The sequence below is a fragment of the Myxocyprinus asiaticus genome, chromosome 47, assembly GCF_019703515.2.
Source record: "Myxocyprinus asiaticus isolate MX2 ecotype Aquarium Trade chromosome 47, UBuf_Myxa_2, whole genome shotgun sequence".
Taxonomy (NCBI): domain Eukaryota; kingdom Metazoa; phylum Chordata; class Actinopteri; order Cypriniformes; family Catostomidae; genus Myxocyprinus; species Myxocyprinus asiaticus.
The window spans coordinates 16840710-16853233 of NC_059390.1; the positions used below are offsets into that span (position 1 = coordinate 16840710).

The 12524-nt window shown below is 38.5% G+C and overlaps 1 protein-coding gene across 5 annotated transcripts in view; it reads right to left on the reverse strand.

The window, feature by feature from the left end:
- The window catches only part of LOC127436880 (ankyrin repeat and sterile alpha motif domain-containing protein 1B), a 223182-nt gene that overhangs the window by 8277 nt on the left and 202381 nt on the right, over positions 1-12524 (reverse strand). For all 5 annotated transcript variants that reach the window (XM_051691349.1, XM_051691348.1, XM_051691350.1 and 2 more), the window contains 4 exons: positions 10229-10336; positions 8122-8307; positions 2415-2540; positions 961-1032 (listed from right to left, as the gene is read on the reverse strand). In XM_051691349.1, the coding sequence (XP_051547309.1) occupies positions 961-1032; positions 2415-2540; positions 8122-8307; positions 10229-10336 (492 nt within the window). The remainder of the gene's footprint in view (positions 1-960; positions 1033-2414; positions 2541-8121; positions 8308-10228; positions 10337-12524) is intronic.

The following is a 12524-nucleotide window of genomic DNA, read 5'->3' on the forward strand; positions in this document are numbered from 1 at the left end:
CATATTCATATAAATTATACAGTATACAGCTGAGGCTGCAGAGATCCAGAATTCATTTTCCTTTCTCCCCGCACAAACATATCTGCTGTCAGACAGGGATATTTTCATTATGGAACTTATGTCCTCTCATCTCACTTTCTTTCTTTTGCTGTGTGCCAAAACCTAGTGAGCTGCCACATGTAATTAAAAACTAATTATTTTACCCAATATTTGTGTGTGCAACGCATTTCTTTCTAAATCAATGGTGAGTTAAGTCTTTCAAGTGTTCTAAATTGGTTACTTATGAGGTTTCATAATGGTTCCTGCCTATTTGGCATACTGCAAAGACTTTTTTCTGATGAAGCTGATTGACCAAATAAGTTCTTTTGTTCTAGCTATTTCTATCAGTGGCTTCCTCTGCATCAGCGGGTGTCTATTGCTCTGATCCTGTCAAAATATTCAGCTTGAAACAAAGACAGAGATAGAGGACCTAAATTTACACCCTGTGAATGTATTAATGTGTTTGTGAATAGGCAAGGGGTGGAGGAAGTTCTCAAACTCTCTCAGTCTCATCTAAATGTGCAGAGGGGAGCAGAAAGGTGAGTAATGGAGAACAGATGGTGTTTTACATGCATACAACAACAGAGCTGCAGAACTGTCCTCTCGTGTTAAATAACCTGATGAGAAGGGGCGTGAGGGGCTGTTTAGATTTTTTGAGGTAAAGAGGAAACGGATAAACTGAGGTCACTGTATTGTGCGTAAACACAATTTCGCAACTAGGATCTTGAAGCGGATTTTCCGATAATAGCTAAAAGAGCCCAACTAAATCAAAGAACACAGCATGTTCCCATAGTCCTGTATAAATGTAGCTATTACGTTTATGTTGCTTTTCTTAATGATCACGTGTCATAGTGACCTGAGGCCAGTAGGACCATGACTGGACAGATCTTTGAGTGGTTGCTATAATGACACAACTCTTACCCTCATTTTCGCACAGGCATCATGTGTGGACTCCGTACCACGCAACTCTTTCACCAGCATGGACCCCAGATACTGCAATACACACACACACACACACACGTTAAATGGTAGCATTTTATTTTTTTTCTGTAAAGTTTACTTATAATGTTAAGCCCAACGTATACTTCGATTTTGACGTGAACGCTCAGCGTCTGCGTACAACAATGGCTCAAATGTGAGTGTTGCCACCTTGTGCAAATAAATCCAGGCGCATATACATTCTGCGCATTCAAAGATGCACGGTTACAAAAATCGGGCTGTGCGTGTTCACTCTGCTGATGACTAGATTTTGCATCTGACCGAAGTATACTTTGGGCTTTAGTCTAAGTTTCTTGAACTGAAAAAAAGAAAAAAAAGAAAAAAAAAGTGGTTTTACATGACCATTTTCCACCCTTTCTCTAACCCTTATTAAACAGCCTGTATTAGCTACTGTACTTTTAAGATGTCTATATGCAAATGATGTGTGTTGAACGTTGAATGATGGTTGGCTAACCCCTTTGCATGTATAATGAGTGACAACACCAAAGTCGCTATATGCTGAATTGGTATTGGTAAATGTCAATGGTCATATGCTAAAGCAGTTATTTTTGAACATGTATGTGCAACAGACAAAGACTGTACTGTAACTTAAATGAAATGTGTGCATGGAACTGTTTATTTCAAGAAAGTAAAAAAATAAAAAATATTCCATGATGTGTGTAACACTTCGAATGAGACTGTCGGGTGATTCAATAACTGTAAGGAAATGTAGCAGTGTTCAAATTAAGTGTGTAGGAAGAGACTGGCTGAATAGAGTTTAGCTGTGCGGCACTGCTGGATGTCAAGCAAGGACAATCTTGAAAGCCAGCAGGCCGTGTTGAAAGCAATCTAGTATGTGTGTGTGTCTTTTCAATGAAGAGTTACATCAATTAATACACTGGAATTTAGAAATTGTATGTAATTCTAGCTGTGGAAAAGCTTGCATTTGTCCATTCCTTCCCACTTTAACATTGGGAATCAACTCTCCACCTTTTACCTCTACGGGTTAGTCACACTTACATGCATGAATTCTGTTCATAAACTCCATCACAGGAGAATAAGTCAATCAAATTTGGCTGTTGCTAGGAAACAGAGTGAGTTTACGTAAGCTAATACTAGAAGTACCCGTAGAGGCGCTGAAAAATCTGTATTGACTGAAGGTTAAAACACCATTATTCACTGTTGAATAACTAAAGGACTCACAGATCGCTTTCAAATTTCCTTTTCCTTTATCCGCTGGATTACTGCAGCCTACAAAGTCCACCATACTCAATAGATAAACTACATTCTTTATACATACATATTTAAAGTGCTTGGTAAAGTGCTCTTACAATTCACATAAGACGACACTGTGAGAAATATTTATAATTTTACAATTAAAACGCACACAGACTTACATATGCTTCATAGTCACATGACTGGAATATAAGCTTCTCAGGATGGTGCTGCCAGTACTGCACCGGCGTAGATGACGTAGCCTCGTTTGGAGGCCGTAACGTGATTGGCTCACACCATTCCCCTTGCTGAAAAGGAGGAAGTGGGAAACACAGAAGTAATTAAATCAAGGTCCATTGCCTCATGGCTCAGGTTACAGTCACAGAAACTGCAGGTTATAGAGTGCTGCAGTGACCACTTAATTCCAGAAGTAGTTTTTCCAATTAATTAATTTTCTCATAGGGATTCAATAAAATCCTTCAATAATGGGGTTCTAAGCCAAGCCAAACCGTCCAGTTCCAAGATGAGTCACACCATTACAAACTTTGATTTAAAGCATGAAAAAAAAGAGAAGTATTTGAAAAAGAACTACTCATCCCTTGAATTTTGTAATTGAATAAAAAATGACAGTACAATAAAACTACTGACTTATAGTCAGTAAAATAGAATACATTGGAAGTTTATTGCAAAATATTCAGATATATACGGTTTAGGGCTGTCATTACTTGACAATCTGATTAAATCGACTTAATCACAATTAATCACATATATATAAATATTTGATGAGAAAGCCCCTTAAATAACAATAATTCAGTATACAATGATTAAATTATTATAAATAGTTATATTTAAATAATTATACATTTAATACATATTATAAAAATAATAATTCAGATAATTAAAAATCATTACATTACGGTGGCAAACCAGTAAAGCATTTATAAGACCATACAAAAAGTGGCTTTAGAAGCAATATTTTATATTCATATTATTAAACATAAGCCTATCATTGGCCTTCAGTTCACAGTAATCCATTTTGCAATTAAACTGGTCAGTCTGTCCGAGATTTTATTATAATGGCTTGTCTAATAACACATCAATGAATGCCTGCGTTTGATGGAATTTGGTTGCATCACATCATAAACAGTATTTTTAGGTTGCTGTGCCAAGTTAGATGTAGTATGAAAATTATAAAAACACGTCTCGAGATTGCTGCATTTGAAATTGTGTTCTGTCCAGGTGCGTTTGAACGCAAGAACGAATTTTCATCTTAAGCTGTCGCTGGAGTGTGGTACTTCAAGCATGAATAACTACGATGGTAGGAATATTCCTTATTACAGTCCAGGACATGATTAATTGCGTTAATTTTATAAAAATGTAATTTTTGTATATAATTTATTGCACTAAGTTATGCAATAAATCAACAGCCCTAATACAGATATATTAGTAGTATGAGTATTAGTTGCTGCTGAGCTTTTTTGGGGCGTTTCTCGCTTCTGGTATTTGGAAACATTATTGGTAACATTATTATTTTAAATGAAGTTGAAATCACACTTGATATTGACACGATATACCGTTACTTAACAACCTTTGATCTCATAATACAGTGCTGTGAATAAGTATTTGCCCCTTCCTGATTTCTTCTATTTTTGTGTATTTTTCATACTAAATTGGTGTAGATCTTCAAATGAGATATAACATAAAACAAAGGCAACCTAAGTAAACACAAAATAGAGTTTTAACATTTTTTATTGCAGCAAAAAAGTTATCCAACACCTATATCAACCATGTGAAATATTAACTGCCCCTTTAAACTTAATAGCTGGTTGTGCCACCTTTAGCAGTAACAACTGCAACCAAACGCTTCCGATAACCGGAGGTCAGTCTTTCACAACGGTGTGGTGGAATTTTGGCCCACTTTTCTTTGCAGAACTGCTTTAGTTCAGCCACATTGGAGGTTTTCGAGTATGAACTGCCCATTTAAGGTCCTGCCACAGCATCTCAATTGGTTTCAAGCCAGGACTTTGACTAGGCCACTCCAAAACTTAAATTTAGCTTCTTTTGAGCCATTCAGAGGTGGACTTACTCCTATGCTTTGGATCATTGTCTTCCTGCATAATCCAGTTGCCCTTGAGCTTCAACATACGGACTGATGACCAGACATTCTCCTTTAGGATTTTCTGGTAGAGAGCAAATCGCCCTGGCCCTGAAGCAGCAAAGCATCCCCACACCATCACACTACCACCACCATGCTTGACCGTAGGTATGATGTTTTTTTGTGGAATTCGGTGTTTGATTTACACCAGATGTAACAGGACTCCTGTCTTCCAAACAGTTCCACTTTTGGCTCATCAGTCCACAGAACATTCTCCCAAAAGGTTTGAGGATCATCAAGATGTGTTTTGGCAAAATTCGGACAAGAATTAATGTTCTTCTGGGTTAGCAGTGGTTTTCGCCTTGCCAGTCTTCCATGGATGGCATTTTTGTCCAGTGTCTTTCTGATAGTGGAGTCATGAACAGTGACCTTTATTGATGCGAGAGAGGCCTGCAGTTTTCCTTGGCTTTTTTGTGACTTCATGAGTTATCGCTGTACTCTTAGAGGAATTTTGGAAGGTCGTCCACTTCTAAGAAGGCTGACTACTGTGCCAAGTTTTCTCCATTTGGAGATAATGGCGCTCACTGTGGTTCTCTGGAGTACCAGAGCCTTTGAAATAGCTTTGTAACCCTACCCAGACTGATGTATTTCAATCACCTTTTTCCTAATCATTTCTGGATTTTTTTCAACCTTAGCATATTGTGCTACAGGGTGAGACCTTTTAGCCAACTTCATGCTGCTGAAAAAGTTCTTATTTAGGTGCTGATTTGATTGAACAGGGCTGGCAGTAATCAGGTCTGGGTGTGTCTAGACCAGCTGAATCCCATTATGAATGCGGTTTCATAGATTTGGGGATTTAGTAACTATGGGGGCAAATACTTTTTCACACAGGACCAGTTGGTATTGGATAACTTTTTTGCTTCAATAAATAACATTATCATTTAAAAACTGTATTTTCTGTTTACTAAGATTGCCTTTGTTTTATGTATGAATTTGTGAATCAGTTTGGTATGATATATATACAAAAACAGAAGAAATCAGGTCTAAAAAACAGAAGAAAATCACAGCATTGCAGGTCTGTCTTGAAAGGATTATGCTTTACCACTAAAAATTAATTTCTCTGTGGAAATAAATGAAAGGGACTTTTACTTCCGGAACAATGTTTTTTTTTTTCTATTTTAGCACTTTGCTTTTGACCGAGTACATACTGTACAATAATCACACTTTTCTAAACTGCAGAGTTCAGTTCAGACTGTAATTGAATAGTTGCTAAGCACTTAGATTTGATTTGTTGCATTGGTCTTCAGGTTTTTTAACTCTCTGTCCTACACTCTTTGTCTCTGTGATGTATGGAAGCACAGGGCAGGAAGAATTGATAAAGGATTAAAGAGGGAGTGAGAGTGCAAGGTTTTTTTTGTAACCCTGTGCCATTATGTTTGGGTGCAATAACTCATTCCATTCACATAATCGCTGCAAAACACACCAGCACACACGACACCGCAACACTGATAAGCTCTACTGACACAATGAGAGATCTAAGTTTTTTACAACACACACATTCACAACCACAAACGCACACAGACACATATACTTTTCACACCACACTACAATGGCACTGTTTTAATGAGTTAGATGTTCCAACTAAAAATGCTTAGTGACTGGTTGCATTTTACATTTTTGTTGTTTTTGAGGTGGAACAGCAGCATGTTTACATTTATTCATTTGGCTAACACTTTTATCCAAAGTAATACAAATACATTTTATCAATATGTGTGTTTTCTGGGAACTGAACCTATGAACTTGACACTGCTAGCTCCATGCTCTACTAGTTGAGTCCACAGCTGCTCAAAAAATATAGATTTTTGCACTGAATTCAAGAGGTTGACTCAGCACAGTAAATATAAATGAACTGAATCTAACCTTATTAGTTAACTGGCAAAAAAAATTATGATTGATATATGGTAAAGACATAATGCTTGTTAAAACCATTTCCATGTCACTATTTTGGGAACACTAAATTCATGGTTCTATGAAGAAAAAAAAAATGAAAATGAATGATTAAACCCACTGTTCAATTCGGGACCACTACAGTGGTGTGAAAAAGTGTTTGCCCCCTTCCTGATTTCTTATTTTTTTGCATGTTTGTCACACTTAAATGTTTCAGATCATCAAACAAGTTTAAATATTAGTCAAAGATAACAGAAGTAAACACAAAATGCAGTTTTTAAATGAAGGTTGTTATTATTAAGGGAAATCAAAATCCAAACCTACATGGACCTGTCTGAAAAAGTGATTGCCCCCTAAACCTAATAACTGGTTGGGCCACCCTTAGCAGCAGCAACTGCAATCAAGTGTTTGCGATAACTTGCAATGAGTCTTTTACAGCGCTGTGGAGGAACTTTGGCCCACTCATCTTTGCAGAATTGTTGTAATTCAGCCACATTGGAGGGTTTGAGTATGAAATGCCTTTTTAAGGTCATGCCACAGCATCTCAATAGGATTCAGGTCAGGACTTTGACTAGGCCACTCCAAAGTCTTCATTTTGTTTTTCTTCAGCCATTCAGAGGTGGACTTGCTGGTGTGTTTTGGATCATTGTCCTGCTGCAGAACCCAAGTTCGCTTCAGCTTGAGGTCACGAACAGATGGCCAGACATTCTCCTTCAGGATGTTTTGGTAGACAGCAGAATTCATGGTTCCATTTATCACAGCAAGTCTTCCAGGTCCTGAAGCAGCAAAACAGCCACAGACCATCACACCACCACCATATTTTACTGTTGGTATGATGTTCCTTTTCTGAAATGCGGTGTTACTTTTACGCCAGATGTAATGGGACACACACCTTCCAAAAAGTTCAACTTTTGTCTCGTCAGTCCACAGAGTATTTTCCCAAAAGTCTTGGGGATCATCGAGATGTTTTCTGGCAAAAATGAGACAAGCCTTAATGTTCTTTTTGCTCAGCAGTGGTTTTCGTCTTGGAACTCTGCCATGCAGGCCATTTTTGCCCAGTCTCTTTCTTATGGTGGAGTCATGAACACTGACCTTAACTGAGGCAAGTGAGGCCTGCAGTTCTTTGGATGTTGTTGTGGGGTCTTTTGTGACCTCTTGGACGAGTCGTCGCTGCGCTCTTGGGGTAATTTTGGTCGGCCGGCCACTCCTGGGAAGGTTCACCACTGTTCCATGTTTTTGCCATTTGTGGATAATGGCTCTCATTTTGGTTCTCTGGAGTCCCAAAGCTTTAGAAATGGCTTTATAACCTTTTCCAGACTGATAGATCTCAATTACTTTCTTTCTCATTTGCATTTGCTCATTAGCATGATGTCTAGCTTTTGAAGATCTTTTGGTCCACTTCACTTTGTCAGGCAGGTCCTATTTAAGGGATTTCTTGATTGAGAACAGGTGTGGCAGTAATCAGGCCTGGGTGTGGCTAGAGAAATTGAACTCAGGTGTGATAAACCACAGTTAAGTTATGTTTTAACAGGTGGGGCAAACACATTTTCACACAGGGCCATGTAGGTTTGGATTTTGTTTTCCCTTAATAATAACAACCTTCATTTAAAAACTGCATTTTGTGTTTACTTGTGTTATCTTTGACTAATATTTAAACTTGTTTGATGATCTGAAACATTTAAGTGTGACAAACATGCAAAAAATATAAGAAATCAGGAAGGGGGCAAACACTTTTTCACACCACTGTATTTCCATACATTAGTATATTATGCCATACAATTGATTTTCCCCATTACTGGAGATAGTACACACTAACACACACAGAGCAGAGTAGTGCACTAACTCACCATACTGACTTGTGCCATCTGCCTCTCTAGTTTGGAGCGCGGCACGTCTTCAAAGTAGTTGTCGTTACGCCTACGGCGGGCATCGGCCTGCATGATGAGATGCTGCACGTCCAGAGAGCCGGCGTTGGGGTAGGCCTGACTCAGAGATGGAGACAGCTGAGGGGGAGTGTGATTCCCTGTGGGCTCCTAAAGGGGAAAATATGGAGAACACAACAGGGCAATTCACTAAACAAATTGCGCTAGTTTGGCGAGCTGTATTTCAGTGCAAATGCGTCAAATTAAAACAAAAACAAAAAAAAAAAAAAAAAAATCACCCACAATCAAGTTTAACCAGATGCAATGTGAACCACTATATCACTGTGCCATGTGCACTTAAAATAAGTCATTGTCATTGTTTTCAGCACCGACACGCCTCCTTTCGATAAAAATTAGGCTTATTATAGATTGCGGCATATTAACAGTAAGTGAGCGCTCTTTGCCAGGCCAAATTAACATTGCGCTACTACCTCTGGTGGATAGTAAACAGAATTCAATTTAAAAGAGACATTTATGTACATTTTCTAATGATCATGGCAGCAGTAAATCATCATTTGAAGATCAAATAATGGAGAAGAGCATTATAACCAGACATATATCCAGACACGGCGTGCATGTCGAGTGCTCTTTCTACATTTTAAAGAGCAGATTGCCTGGTTCACAGCGGTGGAGTGATGCTGTACAGTCCCAGTAATGTATATCAGATCACGATAGTCTGTATAGTCACAAGCTACTAGACCGGATCCGGAAGACCGGGAATTGCGCAGTGAAAATTGTGTTCTGCACTACTATTGCCTGTTTGCCATTACTTGGTTTATCATAATTACTTTAGTGAATTGGGTGCTAAAACAACAAAGACAGTGTGTGCAAATAAACAACGCTTTCAGCGGGCGCAAATTCATTCTTAATGAATCGCCCCATACTCTCTGCCTGTAATCATTTATTACTAAATGCGTTTGAGTAAATGTGTGATAATTTTTTAAAATTTGTTATGGCCCATAACTTCAGATGGTGCTTGTTCTTTAATAAGAAGGAATACGTGCTAAGCTGCAGCCTAGAGGAAGTCTGATTTCTTCCACTCTGGACTGACTCTCTGGACTGGACTGTATCGATTGGAGTCCCTAAACTGAGGCTGATGAGCCCTTGCTGCATTTGAGAGAAGCTGTTTGATTCAGCCAGGAAGATCAAGTTAAATCCCTGGAGAAACTCAAGCCAGGAGAATGCCATCGCTCTCAGGATGAGGAGAACAAGGTTGATAAGACAACGCCAAATCACAGTAAATGTCTTCTCAAAAACTTTCCCTTCCTCACAAGTCTATAGACCTTGTGAAGAAGGGATATAAACAATTCATAAACACATATACACACAAACATACAATAAAGGGACCATTTTATTATGGGTGACATTTAAGATAAACGTTAAAATTTATCTTTGCTTTGTTTGGTGTTTGTGGGGACAATGTTGAAATGACTTACAGTAAAGAAAATGCCTTTGCTTTTGCAACATTAATGGCTCGAAGGAGAATACTTTTAGAAAATTATCAAGCCACCTAAAGCCTCACTGGTGTCTTAGATACCTAATGATGGTTTTAAATCAAATTAAAAATGCTATTAAAGGATCAAAGAAATGTAACAAGACATGGGACGCTTTACTGATTTATTTCGACAGTATTGCAGCCATCCCCTCTAATTAAATCATGAAATTGTAACCAGACAAATAGCCACGCAATACCAGTACATTAGTTGATATTTCTGCTATGAAATGGAAATTACTCCCTTCCCCTTTTATTATTTATTCCACTTTTTTCTTCCTCTCGGCACACTTGGATTATGTTGAGTTGGGGTAAGAGTTCTTAAAGGGAAAAAAAATTGACCATTATTCTTACTCTAAAAATATCTTGTTTGGATAAAAATAAAAGGAATAAAATTTATCTTTGCTGGGTAACTGAAAATGTAATGAATGAAATAATGTGAGGATGAGAGTCTTTGTTGGACACAGGCAGAAAAAGAAGAGGAAAAGCAAAAGGAAAGGGAAGAGAAAGAGGAAGATGAGGGAAGAAGATTTGGCTCACTCTTAGAGAGATTGCCCGTGGTGGTTTCTGTGGAGGGTCTTCGTGCAGTCGATCTCCAAGTGATGCAAGTATTCTTTTCCTGTGGCCAATCAAATTAATCTTAAGAACCTGAGAAAGAAAGAAAAAGACAGAATGAGTGCAGTACATCTATTCCTGTTTTCATTTATTCACTTTGTGTCTGTTTTATGCTAGTAGACATATTTTCATGTGTGTGTTTGTCTACAGGAGGTTTACATGTACAGTATTAGTGTTTGGGGTGCATCTCGGGGTGTGATAACAGTAAAATACAGCCAGTGTCTCAAGAATCACTGAAACCTGAATGAGGACACACACACACACACACACACACGTTGGAGCGACTATCCTTGAGGACTCTCCATTAGACAATGATTTTTATACTGTACGAACCCTAAACCTAACCCTCACAAAAAACGTTCTGCATTTTTACATTTTCAATAAAACATTGTTTAGTATGTTTAAGCGATTTAAATTATGGGGATACTAGAAATGTCCTCATAAACCACATTTATAGCATACTAGTCTTGTAATTACCAGTTTGTAACCTAAACAAATGTCCTCGTAAACCACCCAAAACCCCCCCACACACACACACATCAATATCTTCTCTAATAAGCTCTTTCTTTTTTAGTCTGCCCTATTTCTCTCTCTCTCTCTCTCTCTCTCTCTCTCATACACACACAACCGCAACCTCGATAAAGTGGGTATTACTCCTTCCAAATAATGGGCATCCATAAAGACTTTTCTATCACACAGTTGAGCCATTATTGTAAATTATCTTGCACACAAGCATCAAATGAATGTTAAGATGCTGGTTTAGTGGCTTCTTATAGGCCGCCTCTGTCATGTCTGTCCCTATAGCAACAATCTTCCCCCATCTATTTTACCCTGGAAAATTTCATAAATGGGATGATATTTCCTCCCAATGGATTCAGGACAAATTTTGGATTTTAACTATGACAGTTGACATTCATCTGACGCTGCAGACGTAAGAGTAAGTAACGTCTAAATAACACAGGAGATGGAGTGTGTGACGAGGAGGAAGGTGGGGCCGGGCCGTGAGTGCACACGCCCGGCCCCCAATCGGGCTAATCAGCCAAGGAGTGGGATAAAGATGAGCCAGATGCGGCAGTTCGAGAGAGAGAGAGAGCACACGCAGCTGCCGTGTGTGTGTTTATGTTTGTGTCTTTTTGTTTGAGTTTTCATTAAATATTACTTTGATGGTTCGACCGGTTTCCGCCACCTCCTTGCACCTCCACAACCTTTAACTGTTACAGAGTGTTATCTTGTTCATTTAACTCAATTACCCACTGACCTGTCTGCAACCTAAGCCACTGTCAACACTCATCTCCTCGGTACCAAATCAATATCCTGGAAATCCAAAGCAGAGCCAGGAACCGAGAGGAGCCAGTTGCCCCAGAACAAATGTTTGCAGGCTAAATGGTTTAACTTACACTACATGTCAAACTTAATGGTTTGACTTGCTCCATCATTTTGAGTCTCTCTGACCCAGAAACACATTGAGTTTTATGCACTTAAATACAAAAGGAAAGTCTCAGCCAAAATGTTAATGATTATATATTGGCAACGGTTTGGAGTAGAAACATAACTATCTAACTAGAAAGCAAAGACTTTCCTTGTTACTCTGGTCACAAAACTCAAAATATGTTTCTGGGTTAAAGTAATTCAAAATGGTGGAGCAGGTCACATACAGTATAGTGAGTGTGATCGACTGCAATACATTTCACATGTATTCATTTCGCAGATGCTTTTATCCAAAGTGACTTACAAATGAAGAATACAAAAAGAAAAGATTCATCCAAAAGCATTTTTTTGAAGGTAGTGAGGGATCCAACTTTACAGTGGGTGAATCTTTTCTTTTTGTATTCTTCATTTGTAAGTCACTTTGGATAAAAGCATCTGCGAAATGAATACATGTGAAATATATTGCAGTGGTGGTGGCTCAGCGGTTAAGGCTCTGGGTTACTGATCAGAAGGTCGGGGGTTCAAGCCCCAGCACTGCCCCTGTTGGGCCCTCGAGCAAGGCCCTTGACCCTATCTGCTCCAGGGGCGATATATCATGGCTGACCCTGCACTCTGACTTGCACTCAGCTTAGCTGGGATATGTGAAAAAAAAAAAAAAACAAGAATTTCACTGTATATGTGCAAATGTATAACATGATAAATAAATACAAAAAAATAAAAATAAATAAACAATGGCAAATGATGCATACATAAAATTGCAGAGATTATATCAACACAATTCTTAACACAATTT